Consider the following 16,031-nt stretch of genomic DNA (forward strand, 5'->3'; position numbering starts at 1 on the left):
ACCCAAAATGAATAACTCCTGAGCAAGGAGGATACCAAGCAGAACTTAAAACCTTACAGTGCAGAAGACCACCCCTTTCTCTTGAAATGGCCAACTCCATGCTCTCTGGGGTGTACTTTTGTTTTGTTAAATAAAGCAACGTGCTTACTTATTCTCATCTGCTCTCTGTGTATTTTGATTTTAAGTTTTTTTTGGGGGGAAGACAAAAACTGAGGAATCTCCACCCATAACAGTGTAAGTAGGAATCTTCCAGAAGTGGTCCCTATGCAACATGCCAGGCTGGTGCTAGTGTTGGGGGTGTAATTTAAGGCCATGATGTGGATTCTGAATTGTATGCTATGTGAAATAAGGAGGTAATGGACTTGAATCAAGGGATGCAAGGTATCACAGCTGTGGTATTCAGTAGTAATTCTGGCAGTAATGTGAGGGATGGCTGTGCTACACTGAGAAGCAAAACATAAAAAGATCAAAAATATAAATAAGCTAATAAAGATTGAATTCTGTTATAAATAATGTGTTTTAGCTGATTATTACTTTAGAGATACATTAAGACTCTGAAGAAGCACTGAGTGAAGCAGCAAGCATCATAATTAGAAGGCAGTAGAGACCCATAGCCTGCTTACTCTTACTATGTAACCTTGGGCAAGTTACTTGACTTCTCGGGCTACCAGTTTTTTAAAATTTATGATATGGAGATTATAATAACTCTACTTAAGATTAAATTATTTATGAATATTAGCACACTGAACAGAAAATAGTATATGGTATACATTTAATAAACATTAGGTATTGAGACAAAGGTTCCCCTTAAATATCTCTAGTCCTTTAAAATGTCTAGAAAAATCTATTGGCCTTCATCTACTTAGCAGTAAATTTCTGGGCCTGGAAAAATTTACATTTACAAAATCTTTCATTATCAGTATCAGTGGCCTGAGATTAATGGTATCTAGCAAGTGATTAAAGATTAAATATGGGCTGGGGATGTGGCTCAAGCGCTGGCGCGCTCGCCTGGCATGCATGCGGCCTGGTTCGATCCTCAGCACCACATACAAATAAAGATGTTGTGTCAGCCGAAAACTAAAAAATAAATATTAAAAAAATTATCTCTCTCTCTCTCTAAAAAAAAAGATTAAATAACATCTTACAATTATGATTATTTTTAATAATTAAACACAAAACTTAGATAGATTAGGCCTGCACTGTTCCTCTTTACAATTTTAAAATTGTGCTGGAGTTTATGAAAACAAGGGCCAAAATGAAGATATATATATATTTTACAGGTACCTGTAGTAACTGGGTAAGGGGAAAAGATCCCATCTTTCTAGATAAGTGTGCAAGCAAAGCCCAAGTGTTCAAGTCAAGGAAGTGCTAGAATCAGTGGAGGGAACTGTCATTCCAGTCAGAAAATTGTGTTTCATTGAACAGTGTTCATAGGGAAAATCAGAGCAGCAGGAGGCCTCAGGAATAACAGGGATCAAATTCTCCAGGCAGCAAGATCACCAGACTCAGCAGGGAGCAGCTAAGTGCTAGGTCAGGGCTGTGTGGCATCTTGAAAGTATTTACACACGAGAAGCTGAGATTGGGTGAGTAGGTTCAGGATCCAGAGAGGTATATACCAGGAAAGGTACCTAGAAGGGCAAAGGAAGACCTACACACATAAATGCTTTCCAGAAGTTACTGTGGCTGCAGTTGTCACTTTGATGAGTCCTCATATATCACCTGTGGTTTGTTGTTTCACCATTTAGCTTATGATCATGAATAAATTCCTTCGCATTCTCTATGATGTAGGAGAAAGTTTCAGGAATTTTCTCTACCTTATTCTAGACAATGCGCCAAAGGGATCCTGCATTAAAACCTAATTGGTATTATATTTCATAAAAGTGTAACAGATAATAACTAATACAGGCCTATTATATGTCAAAGAATCTGTACAATAAATACTGTTATAGTTTGAATCAGAAACGTCCTTGAGGGGCTCATCTTTTGATGGCCCCAGTGCTACCACGTTTAGAGGTGGGAGGTGATTGGAATGGGAGTCATGATCTGATGGCATTATTCTGAGGTGGTAGAAACCTTAGGAAATGAGACCTAATTGGATAAAATGGGTCACGAGGGGCATGCCCTGGAAGCCTTTATCTTACCAGCAGCCCCTTCCTGTCTTTCTCTCTGCTTCCAAGCTACTAAGAGTAGAACAGCTTTCCTCTGCCACACCCTTTCACCATGATATTGTACTGCCCCTCAGACCCAAAGCAATGGAGCCATCCAGCATGCACTTCACTGAGACCTCTGAAACTGTGAGCCCAAATAAATCTTTCCTCTTTTAAGTAGTTTTTCTCAGGTGTTTGTCACAGTGAGGAAAAGCTGACTAACACAAATACACAATGGATAAGTAAAAGGAAGTAGCCCAAGGAAGTTTAGTTGTACCATACCAGGAAACAGAAGGATTACATCTTGGGAGTTGGGAAAGTATATCTTCTCTGATACATTCAAATCTTTGCTTTGAGAATATAATGAATAAAGATAACTCAAAATAACTTTTACATATATTTATATATGAAAAATATGTGAATGAATTGCTAGCCAAACTACATTATGTTCAGTGAAAAAAGATTTAGTAGAAAGCATTTTTAAAAATGTGATACTAAAAAAAAAAATGTGATACTACCCCATGAAGTGTTTAAGAAATTCACAAATTCAAAATGCACTTGGTATTGGCAATCAAATCATATTTGAGGCACAGTGCTATACTCTGGCTGTACTAAGCTGGCAAAAATTTGGGCTTATAACCTCAGAAAAGCAGCAAAACATTATTTCAACATAATTTTAGAGCTACTGACCATGGAGGCTGAGTTTGCAGGTGAGTTCCTGTTAGAATGGGTGCAGGAGTAGAAGGGCAGTGCTCAGGCAGGCTTTGTGGAGGAGGGGAGGCTCAGAAGGAGTTTCAAAGGATCAGTTGATGCCATTCAACTAAATAAGAGGAAAAGTTTCTTTGAACAAGGGAGAAGTATATGAAAAGGTAAAATTGAAACAGGAGATGAAGTTGGTAAAATAGGAAATCTGTCTCAAATTATTATATTTATCAGATAGAAAGTAATTAAAGAATTTTAAGTAGAAAGTATCATGGTGAAATTAGTATTTTATAGTGATCATTCTCATGGAAATGTGAAGGATTATTTAAAATAGAACAAAAAATGGAGGTGGAAGAATATATGTAATATTTGCCAGCAATGAGAGAAAAGTAATGGGCCAAGTCTATGACAGTGGTAGTAGGACTGGAAGAAAAGATTCTAGAAATAGGTCATATCATTAAGTGGGCATGGTAATTGAATTTGGGAGTATATAAATAAGCATAGTATGACTCTCACTATGCTAGCTAAGAAAACACTGGGTTCCACTAAATCAAAATAATATAGAGAAAAGCAGCAGATCTGGGATATGAGGAGAGGTCAGTATTTGGGGAACAGGAAGAAGAGGCAGATGAACAATCCATTTTGGTTATACTGAATTTGAAGTTTCTGATGCCATGTGCAGTCACTTCTAACTTAACAAAACTTTTCTGGGCACCCATCAATTGTAAAATTTGGAGAGTTAATGGGTGTTGTGTGTACAGATACAAAATAAAGCTAGACCTAATCTTTGTTCTCCCCTATCCTATCATGTAACTCTCTTCTTCTCTCACCCCAGCTGTTCTTCTTCCTGTTTTAGGAATATAAGGACAACAGAGTCAATATGTTCTCTGTATTCAGGAGAAAGGATCAGAGGAGGAAGAAGGTAGAAATAATTTCACTCTGGAGTCCAGCCCGAATACAGGTTCTTCTAGAACATTTTAATATACATTATTCTAGAATTAAGATCCTCTTAAGTTAAATATGCTTATTTGCATGACTAAATAGTTATATGGCTAAAATATATTCTTTGTTAACTTGGTGATTATTACAATACTGTGAACACAGGGANGAGAGAGAGAGAGAGAGAGAGAGAGAGAGAGAGAGAGAGAGAGAGAGTTTTAATATTTATTTTTTAGTTATTGGCGGACACAACATCTTTGTTTGTATGTGGTGCTGAGGATCGAACCCAGGCTGCACGCATGCCAGGCGAGCGCGCTACCGCTTGAGCCACATCCCCAGCCCCCTGTTATTCCTTAATCAGTTTCATTCCCAACTTTACTAAGTAAATAGCATTGTCATTTATAGGTCCGAGTTAGCCTCAACTAAAACTCCTTGTTCATCTCCCATTTCCCATCTCAAAAGAATGCATTAGTAAATTCTTCCTGCTCAAAACTCCAGAATGTAGCTCAAATTACATGCCCTTGGCAAACTTTAGTTTTCCCTTTTCCTTCCCTGCCACCTCCCAGACAACATGGATAAACCTGTCTCTTATCTGCTCCTCAGCATATTCTCCACATAGCAGTCAATGTGAACTTTAAACATGTAAGTCAGATGATACTTAAAGCATTTAATAGTTTCTTATTGCATTTACAATAAAATTCTAACTCTATACTATCATGTTTTGCACATACTATCATGTCTGCTGTCCACCATTTCTAACATTTTCTTTTACTACTCTCCAGATCTCTAGAAGCTTTGGTCACACCATCTTCCTTACTGTTTCCTTCCAAGGATCTCCCATTCCACTTATCTAAAGTAGGATACCCATACTCCATCTAGTTCCTCATCACTATTTCACCTTATTTTTGTTGTAACTCTTATATTTGCTCTATAAGTATTTATTAATTATTTAGTCAACTATTATCAGAATGTAAGTTTTTGGAGATAATTATATTGTTGATCCTTTCCATATTTCTATCCCCAATGCCAAGAGCTTAGCATGCTTTTGAACTATGACAATATGAGATATTCACCATACAAAGGAAAATAAAAATTTGGGGGGAATCAAAATGTTTGAAGGAAATTATATCACAATATAAAGAACTCAAAAAACAACACACATAAACGCGTTCATACACACACATGTACACACACACACAAATAACCCAATCAATAAATAGGTTAAGGAGCTGAATAGATACTTCATAGAAGAAATACAATCCATCAACAAATATATGAAAAAAATGTTCAGTATCTCTAGCAATTAGAGAAATACAAGTCAAAACTATACTGAGATTCCATCTCATTCCAGTTAGAATGGCAGTTATCAAGATTACAAGCAGGCTGGGCACAGTGGTGCACTCCTGTAATCCCAGTGGTTCTGGAGGCTGAGGCAGGAGGATCAAGAGTTCAAAGCCAACCTTAGCAATTTAGTGAGGCCCTAAGCAACTCACGAAGACCCTGTCTCTAAATAAAATACAAAAAATGGCTGAGGATGTGGCTCAATGGTTAAGTGTCCCTGAGTTCAATCCCCGATACCAAAACAAACAAACAAAAAACAAGCAATAATAAATGTTGGTGATGATGTGGGGAAAAAATGTACATCTATACATTGCTGGTAGGACTGCAAATTGGTGCACCACTCTGGAAAGCAATATGGAGATTACTCAGAAAACTTGGAATGGAACCATCATTTGATCCAGTTATCCCACTCTTTGGTTTATACCCAAAGGACATAAAATCAGCATACCACAGTGACAGAGCCACATCAATATTTATAGAGGCTCAATTCAAATAGCTAACTTATGGAACCAACCTAGATACCCTTCAACAGATGAATGGATAAAGAAATCATGGCATATATGCACATAGGTTATTACTCGTCCTTAATGAAGAATGAAATTATGGCATTTGTCAATAAATGGATGAACTGGAGAATACCATGCTAAGTGAAATAAGATAATCCAAAAGTACTAAAGACCAAAAGTTTTCTCTGATATGCAGATGCTAATTCACAATAAGGATGAGGAGGTGGGTAGGGAAGAATACAGGTACTTTGAATTAAACAGAGGGAGGGTAGGAATGATAGTAGAATGAATCAGATATTACCCTATGTGCATATATGATTACATAACCAGTGTAACGCTACATTATGTACAACCAGAGGAAGGAGAAGTTAGATTCCATTTATGATGTGTCAAAATGTGTTCTACTGTCATGTATAACTAATTAGAAAAATAAAAAAATGATATCATGTTATGAAGACAACAACTATGGTAGAAAAAGGGGGATTTTTGTTTTTTCTATAGAAAAGCAAACCCACAAGTCCCTAAATGGAGACAAAATAACAGATGAGTAATAAATTCAGGGAGACTTATGTCTGAAGTTCCCATAAATAATTTTCTCATAAGGTGTTATGAAATAAACACAAGAAAGTTTAGAAACTTTGTATTTTGCTTAGTTCCAGAGTTTATAATTGATCCATGGTATTTAAAGTTATGCGTAGGTTAACACATATATTCAAAAACTGAAATTTGCCAAGAGCATATAACTGCTAAACCTTGAATGCAATGGCTTTGATACATAAGTAAGAGGGGAATTATTTGATTATAGGTCCTAAAGGAGGCAAGACAAAAGATTAGATACTGTGATTATTTATTATTTTCATTTTGTAAAAATGAAACTGACAGGGTATTTTAGCTACCCTGTACTCACTGTGCATGGTGTCTGCATCCATGGTTCCCCATCAATCTGCATTGGCAGAGACTTGCTAGTCCTAGGGAAAAATATGTCCTTGTAAGTATAACATTGAAATATATCATATAAAAGACTATATATAGGATAGACGATGATGAGACCAGGGAAGGCAAATGTGGTAAAGTGGACCTCTAAAGTTTTCTCGTCTGAAAGGGATATTTATTCACTATTAATGAATACTCTGAAAGGCACCTAGATCATAAGAATGTTAAGAGCTTCCTGGTAAATATGGTGTTAAAAACAAAAATTATGAATGCAAAAAAAAAAATGCCAGGGTTTATTTTTAAGGATACACAGAATTCGAACATCCAAGAGACTGATTCCTTGTCAAAATGGACTTTTTCCCCCCTTCACCAGTGAAATAATGGGAAAATTTCCTTGGAAAATTTCAAATTTAATTCACATTTTGTTTTACCATACAATAACTTATTACTATTTAATTTCACAGAAACAGTGTTGCACTTAGGCTATGAAAGAATTTAAGTTCATAGTTGATCAATAACTTTTTAATTATTATTTTGGATGTATTTACTTAATAAATAGTGCCTCAGTAAACTTGAGTGTGCATGAGCATAGAGCATAGAGGAGATTAAATTTGCATGTTAGAAGGGACACATCACCATTTCCATGGTAGTCAACAAGGGAGAATCAGATTTCAAAGGACCTAATAAGTAATAGCTAGCCAATACTCTTTAAAAGTCTGCCAATTTCTATCATTTTGAAATATATAAATATTAACCATTGCTCATTTGAAGCAAAAATAAATGTCACTATTAGTCTTGTGTGCTTTTGATTAGTTTTGGTGAAGTTATGTCAAACCCCTCTGTCAATTACAGAAAAAGAACTACCTGATGACCACAGAAGAGCATTGAGCCAGTCTTCGGCCAGCACTTTTCAGTCCTGTGTATATTTGCCCCATCTCCATGGCTCCTTCCAAACCAACCACCTCCAGCAGCTGATCACTCAGATCTGAAAGAAAACAGATGCCTTTAAGTTATAGTGAATATGCATATGTCCAAAATTTGATGATATTGGATATTATGGAAATAATGAAAGCCCCTTCACAAAGAAAGATTCTCTGTCTTAAAAACAGAAAGTAAAGATGGCCTACTTCTATAACTCTCAGTTTCACTAAACCTTTGAGGTTCCATGGAAAACGATGTGCTGTCAGCTTATTCTAAAACAAGTGGGAAGAAAAAATTCTGAGCCAAATAATGCCAAAAAACATACCAGTAGTTTCTAACATCAACAAACTTAATGTTATTCCACATGTATATATGGAACATTTATACATTCTACATCAGACATTTGGCAGCAAGTACACATCTCATCACTATAAATAAAGTATGAGGATATGCTGTCAAACATGATTTTTAAAAAATTACTCAAATGAGAGACCTTAGAGATCATGGAGTTGAATCTTTTTATTTTATAGACTAGAAGACTGAATCCCCAAGTCCTTGAGTGACTTGTCCACAGTCATAAGTAACTTTGTGTAGAAGTTCAAGAAAAAATGGTAGTTTCTAGAAATGTTTTCTTAAGGAACATACCCTACCAAACTAATATTTAGGAGCAGATTAGAAAATTAGCACAGTGTAATTATTTATTGTTATTAGGAGAAAACATTAAAGGTGGGCTAATATTAATAATTACCACTTGTTAGGTGTTTATCAAGTAGCTGTCACTGGACTAATCATGTTCTATTGATCTCATTGGCTCCCCCTCAGAACTAATTTAAGAAAAATTCAATTATCCCCATTTCTAGAAAGAGAAGGTGAGAATCAGAGAAGGTAATTTTTTATATTTGCACAGTGAACAAGTGATACAGTAAAATATTGAAAGCAGCCACTTTAAAGCATAAACACTAGGCTAGTCTTTGATAAATCAGTTATATGAAAAGCAGATACTTTAAAAACTATATAAGTGTTTCTTACTTAGTGGGGAGGTCCTTTCCAATGACAGAATTTGCAGTCACTCAGAAGTAGAGGCTGAACTCGCACCAATAGAACCCCAGAGATGGTGCCCCAAGAGTCCATTTGCTCAGGTACTGACCTGAGTGCTGAGACCCTGGATTTACAAGCAGTAGTATGGGTAATCACACCCGGTCCCTTTCTATTATAGCAGTCCCATATACTCCTGACGTGCTTTTAAGTGAAAATTAAAAAATTCAGACTGTTTTAGTAGAAAAAAAAAAATCTAGAGGAAGTGGCCTACAGTGGGAATGCATAATGATGATACCAAATAAACATGTGCTAGTTGGCCATAGCCAAGTTAGACTCCTAGAAAAACAAGAAAGTTGTTTTCTATGGAACCATTTTGTATAGAAAGCCCTCACTCCTTATTAATGAACCCCTTCTAGCCTGGAGTTCAGAGATGCTAATGATTCACTTTGAGTGCAGTTCAACTGTGGCAAAGAGCGTTTGAAATCTCAAAGTTCATGAGGCCTATCTATGATCATTGGAAATTTTAAAATTTTCACTTACAACAGAATGTGTGACCAAACCATCATATGTTTTTTTAAAGCACATGATTAAAAAGTATTAATCAAAAAATTTTAAATTGTAGCTGTGGCATGAGATTGCTCCAAGTAAAAACAACCTTTCAGGTAGGAAATAAAATGTTACCAAGTCAGAGCTCAGAGCTTCCACCTCGCTGCTCTAACCCCTATTGAGACTTATTTCTCATGAAGCTTATTCTGTTTCTAGTTTAAATTTATGTTGCCAAGAACAGATGGACAAGGAATAGAAACATATTCTTTCAGCTGTAGCCGGCACTAAAATGTGCTTGGCTCTGTAGCCTGGGTGTTAATATACGCATTTCTTAGATATATGTCAACCAGAAAACAGCATTGTGGCAGGCTCTAAAGCTCCAGATGTGTGCCTGGTGATATTTATAAAACAAAAACCACCAGCAGCACCGTCACAGGACTGAAGTTCACACTTGGTATTGTGGGTGTTGTACTGCCTAATTCCTAAAGAGGTGAAATTCCATGTTAATTTTTGTAATGATCTGAGGCTGGTTGATGGGAACTATTCTATAAGAAACGAAACACTTTCTCGCAACAGAGTTAATCTGTGAGCCCTAACTTTTCCATGAATCACAGAGATTTGTCTACACTCACACCATATTGCTGCTGTCTGCCACCCTCCTTCTATTTTTTTCTTTCTTTTAATTTGTCTTTGTTTTTTTTCCTGCAAAAATACTCTGAAAATCAATTCTAGTATTAATAATCACTAAAGAAGCTATTTCTCATAAGTTTACAACACCTAGGCTTTCAAATGATTATGTTCTTGCTAACACAATAAACTGTATGGGAATAGTGGAATGTTTACAAACACTGGCGCAAGTACAAAGTGTCATGGGGTAGAGACAAAAACAAAAGAACTAAGTTTGTGACATGCAAATCTTTCTCTCATAATGCATGGGCAATTTTTGATGCAGTTCAATCTTCACAGTATATACATAACTGATGCCCTGATGTGTGATCTTTTAGATCAATCTTGATTGATTTTGTATAGAGTTTCTATCCATATATTTTTTGAACCCTGTTTCTATATGTGGTATGCTCTGAATATCAAGTACTTCTTCACCTCACATTCTAGCCAAAATTTAAGTGCAACTCTCCCTGCGATGGCCTAATCACATTAACTTACTTAATTGATTTGCTACCTTGTTATTGATTTCACATTTTAGAATAGGAGTAGCAAACCTAGTCCATGGACCAAATCCACTTCACTGACAGTTTCTGTATGGCTTATGACTTAAGAATTACTTTTGTTTATTTAAAAAGTGAAAAAAAATGTAAAAGAATAATATGCTGACACATATAAAAACTGTATAAATTTAAATTTCATGGTCCATTAATTAGTTTTTATCAGGCATAGTCACACTTATTTAGTCTGTTTCAGCCCTAGTACTATAATCTCAGAGTAGAGTAGTTGTTACAGCAACCATATGGCCCACAAAGTCTAAAATCTTCACTATCTGGCCCTTAAGATAAAATGTTTGCCAACCTCTTCTTAAGAGAAACATGAACTCTTTCAGATCACCGAAAATTTTACTTTAGCTCTGCTTCAATAAATGTTAAATGGCATCTCAATGGCCTGAAAGGCATAATGTTGCAGCACTGATTCCACAGTGTGTGTATCCACGTATAGAGAAGCTGTTCTCAACCATGGTGTCTTACCACATTGGTGGACTAGGAGATTTGCCACAATATATTTGTTATTTATCATGAAATAACAAAGTTTCTAATTAACTTTATTTCAAAAGGAACCAGAGGAGGTTAACGTTCAACTTTATGCTCAGTCATTGCATTTTTGTTACCTTTTTTTGAGTATGCAGAAAAAGAAGTGGAGTTACAGATAGGAAGGCAAAAATTGCAGCCAGACTTGGAGATCCAGGTGAAAATTAGCTCTACCTTCTAGAGTTACCTGCAAGCATTGAGACATTCTCACACCCTGATATAGGTGTGTGTGTGTGTGTGTATGTGTGTGTGTGTGTCTGATGTGTGTCTCCTCAGGAAGATCTTCCTTTTGTTCAATTGAATATTATAAAGTATATTTTTGAAGAGGAAAATACTACTAGGTTTTTGAGTTAATGTCTTTCCAAATATCTCCATGGGAGTAATGGTGGCAAGATAATCTTTCAAATTAGGTACTTTAAGTTGTAAGATTAAAGTCTTAGGAGATGGTTCTGAGGGAAAAACTTAATTAAGTCATCAAAATTGGGTCATATTAGAGCTAGATTCTTAATACGAAGTCTGTGAATCTGAATGGGGAAAATACAAATTTATTATCAGTACCCTGTAACTGAAACTAAAAGTTAATTCAAGTATAAATTTAAACAAGAAAAACATAGTTGTAGTAGCAATATCTATGATCTATTGCTACTGATAGTTATCAGGGACATTTCCATATTACATTATAGCTATTATAACTTCCTTTTTAAAAAAAGATAGTAACAAATTTCAATCATCCACAATCCCCAAATATCTTCAGTTGTCCCTAGAAAAATAATAATCTAAGTTTTGTTTGATTTAAATTAAAAATATTTGTATACAGTGTGTGTGTGTGTGTGTGTGTGTGTATATATATATATATATATATATATATATATATATATATATATAAATTTTAGTAATCCCTTGTTCTCTGCTAGATTTTTGAAGTTAATTTGCTAATAAGGAAGCACATATGTTACTAAATCAAAATTTTAGTATTATTTCAACATAATTGACTAAATTTTAAGCCTATATATTTTATCCTTTGAATTTTAAAACACTATTTTGAGAAAAATCAGTAGATTTCAATGGAATTACAAAGACGACTATACCACCAAAATGGCAAGAAACTCTACTTTACAATAGAATTTGCCTCTGCCTTTGTAAATCTGTTCTTGAATATTGTACCATATATTTTGCTGCATAGGCAATCAAGGGTATGAATATAAAATCTAAAATTAGGGGCACAGATAGAGAATGCAAGAGCTGCATAGCTAATAAGTGGATAATATTTATTCATTGCTTAGTCTCTCCGGTTTGACAGTTATGCCCTGATAGTATGTCTCATTATGTAATTGTTTCAGACTACCATATGTGATGGAACAGAAGAGGATACATTGCAAACACAGACTGAATGTGGGTTTTGTATTTCATAGAATATAGTTTGTCTTGCTGGAGGGGAAAGGGAGCTGGAGCAAAGCAGGTGAACCTTTTACCTGGTGCATGATGCATGGGCATGGCGTGTGGTATCCAGCAATGTGCTGCCCCACTGTGGGAGACCACCTGGAGGTATGCTCAGTGACTCAATACTAATACTGTAATAATCACAACTTGTTGATTATAACACCGCTTATTAAATCCTTATTTGGCCATGGCAAGACCAGACTAGCTCTGCAGTTGGACATCCCTTCAGAAGTGAAGATATGTAGATATGTAGATTGTATGCCCTTTCAGTGATGTTTTATTTATCTAGCAATGATTGGAAACATGTCTGGGATCCAAAGTAACCAATAACCTCCCCCACCCTCTCATTGTATTGAACGTAGGGACACACAAATGCCAAATACATACTCTAACACCAAGCTACACATCTGGTTCCCAGAGTAAACTTTAAAATATATATATATATATATATATATATATATATATATATATATATGAAATACATTCACTAAAGTGCAGATTTCAAGGATTCTTCAACATGTCCACCCATTGCTCATTGATCCTTAATTTAGATGTACTTCTCATAAGCACAAATAACTACTTTCCATATCTCCATAAATTAAAACATACAAATGAAAAAGGGGGTTAGTAGAGAAAGTTTTAGAAAGAATTTATGTATATAAATATAAAATGGTTTTTTAACAATAAATAATTTATTATAAAATATTAGGTCTATTATCAAAAGAGAGGGAATGGGAAGGGTTGATATATAAATTGTATGCTTTCTATTAACAGACTCTCTGCTCAGAGCTTTACAGATATTTTTTCCATTTTCCCCCAATAATCCTGGTATTATTCTCCTCATTGTATTGATGAATAAACTTGTTTATTGATGAAACTGCTCATTCAAATCTTCACATGTAACAGAAAGCCTGGTGTTTCAGCTAGTTATGTTTGACTGCAAATTCCATGTGATTATACATACTGATAACAATAATTAGATGTTATCAGTGATAGAAGAAAAAAATGCTACAAAGGAATATTTGTTCTTTTGAATATATTCAGTGAGCATGCCTCCAGGAGGTCTCCCACAGTGGAGCAGCACATTGCTGGACTCCACACAACAATAAGTGTTGCCCTTCAGTAGATGAATGCATATATACACACACACACACACACACACACACACACTGGAAAAAGATAGCCTCTTCAACAAATGGTGATGGGAAAACTGGAAATCCATATTCAACAAAATGAAATTAAACCCCTATCTCTCACCATGCACAGAACTCAACTCAAAATGGATCAAGGACACTTAGAAATACAATCAGAGACCCGGCATCTAATAGAAGAAAAAGTAGGTCCTAATCTCCATCATGTGGGATTAGGCCCTAACTTCCTTAATAAGACTCTGGTGGCACAAGAATTAAAATCAAGAAACAAAAAATGGGATGGACTCAAACTAAAAAGTTTCTTCTCAGCCAAAGAAACAATCTGTGAGGTGAATAAAGAGCCTACATCTTGGGAGCAAGTCTTTACCCCTCATACATCAGATAGAGCACTAATAACTAGGGTATATAAAGACTCAAAAAGCTAAACACCAAAAAACAAACAAACAAACAAACAAACAAACAAAAAACCCCACAACAACCCATTCAATAAATGGGCCAAGGACCTGAAGAAACACTTCTCAGAAGATGATGTACAATCAATCAACAAATACATGAAAAAATGTTCATCATCACTAGCAATTAGAGAAATGCAAATCAAAACCACTCTAAAATTTCATCTCACTCCAGTCAGAATGGCAGCTATTATGCATACAAACAACAATAAGAGTTGGCAAGGATGCAGGGAAAAAGGTACACTCATACACTGCTGGTGGGACTGCAAATTGGTGCAGCCAGTATGGAAAGCAGTATGGAGATTTCTTGGAAAATTTGGAATGGAACCACCATTTGACACATTTGTCCCTCTCCTTGGTCTATACCTAAAGGACTTAAAAACAGCATACTACAGCCAATGTTTATAACAGCACAATTCACAATAGCTAAACTGTTTAACCAACCTAGATGCCCTTCAATAGATGAATGGATAAAAAATGTGGCATATATACACAATGGAATATTACTCAGTAATAAAAGAGAATAAAATCATGGCATTGCAGATAAATGGATGGAATTAGAGAAAAAAATGCTAAGTGAAGTTAGCAAATCCCTCCAAAAAACAAATGCTGAATGTCTTCTTTGATATAAGGAGGTTGATTCACAGTGGAATAGGGAGAAGGAGCATTGGAGGAATAGACAAACTCTAGATAGTGCAGAGGGGTTGGAGAGGGAGGGAGGGGGCATGGGGTAATTAATGATGGTGGAATGTGATGATCATTATTATCCAAAGTATAGGTATGAAGACAGAAATGGGTGTGAATATACTATGTATACAACCAGAGATATGAAAAATTGTGCTCTATATATGTCATAAAAATTGTAATGCATGCTGTTGTCATACATAAATAAAAAATGCTACAAAGGAATATATATTTATATATTATATATCATATATAATGTATATAATATATAAATATATATAATTCTATATTTTATAATTAATACATATAATTATATAATTATTTATTATATTTATATAATATAGTATATTTATATATTATATTATATATTAATAAATTTATATAATTATATCATATATTTAAATAATTATATTATTAATACATATATTTATATAATTATATTATTTATTATATAATATATTATATTATATATTTATATAATTTGTATAATTATATAAATATATAATATGATATAATATACTATATATGCCTAAAAATGGTGCTGCTAACAATCCTACCACTAAATTGTTTTGCATGTCATCACACTAAGACACACTACAGAACAATTTATAATGATTGCTCTAGGTCACATGGGAATTATCTCTGAAGAATCCCCATAAGCAGACTAAGAAATGCAAATCACTTTTTGGAAAGATTTGTATCCAAAATGGTTAAAATGTAAAAACTGAAAAGATTGTGTAGGCTAATTTATAAATGGATTACCTAGAATTATTGGAAAAAATTAGCATGAAATATTCATTTTTCTTTTGAAATTTGAAAAACAAGAAAGTTAATGTGTGTGTGCGCGCGCGGGCGCGCACGTGTAGGGTGAAATCACATGCCTGATTTTAAAAATGCCTTTTAAAGAATGGATTTGATCATTTCTTCTAAAGCCATCTGTTTTTGTTTGTTTGTTTGTTTGTTTTTTTAACAACCAGCCAGAGAAGACTATAACTTTATGTGTTTTCATTCTAAAATTCTGATCTTGTCTAAATGGATCCAAAAAAAGAAGACCAGAAATGACCGTGTTGTCAACAACCTCCCTATTTTGACAGAGAAGTTCCAGGGCCTGCAGATCACTTTGTTACACTGTACTTGAAAAGTGATCTTCACCAGGGGACACACAATCCAAGCAATCATAAGCATTTCTTTCATAAGACCCATAGAGGTTAATGCATTGCTGAGATCCACAGCGTGCATTCTCAGGAAAGTTATGCAGAAAGTCTATGAGCAGAAGTAGGCGGTGACTGTGCTCTCCTAGGTTGAGAGTTGGTTTGTTCTGCCGGGCTTTGTGGAGGGACTGAAGGCTCTCACTTGTTTTCTTTGTGAATGAACCGCTAGTGTCTGTGGGAATGTTTTCACAGCACTGTGCCTCCTCTGCCCTCTTCTATAAACTAAGCTACTTCACGTGTCTCCTCCTATTAGCGCCATCACT

At 35.1% G+C, this 16,031-nt stretch overlaps 1 protein-coding gene across 9 annotated transcripts in view; it reads right to left on the reverse strand.

Annotated features, from left to right (window-relative positions):
• Dgkb (diacylglycerol kinase beta) overlaps positions 1-16,031 on the reverse strand; it is a 747,732-nt gene that overhangs the window by 19,999 nt on the left and 711,702 nt on the right. For all 9 annotated transcript variants that reach the window (XM_048799633.1, XM_048799632.1, XM_048799634.1 and 6 more), the window contains 2 exons: positions 7,433-7,553; positions 6,543-6,603 (listed from right to left, as the gene is read on the reverse strand). In XM_048799633.1, the coding sequence (XP_048655590.1) occupies positions 6,543-6,603; positions 7,433-7,553 (182 nt within the window). The remainder of the gene's footprint in view (positions 1-6,542; positions 6,604-7,432; positions 7,554-16,031) is intronic.

This window comes from Marmota marmota, unplaced genomic scaffold, assembly GCF_001458135.2.
Source record: "Marmota marmota marmota unplaced genomic scaffold, marMar, whole genome shotgun sequence".
Lineage (NCBI taxonomy): Eukaryota > Metazoa > Chordata > Mammalia > Rodentia > Sciuridae > Marmota > Marmota marmota.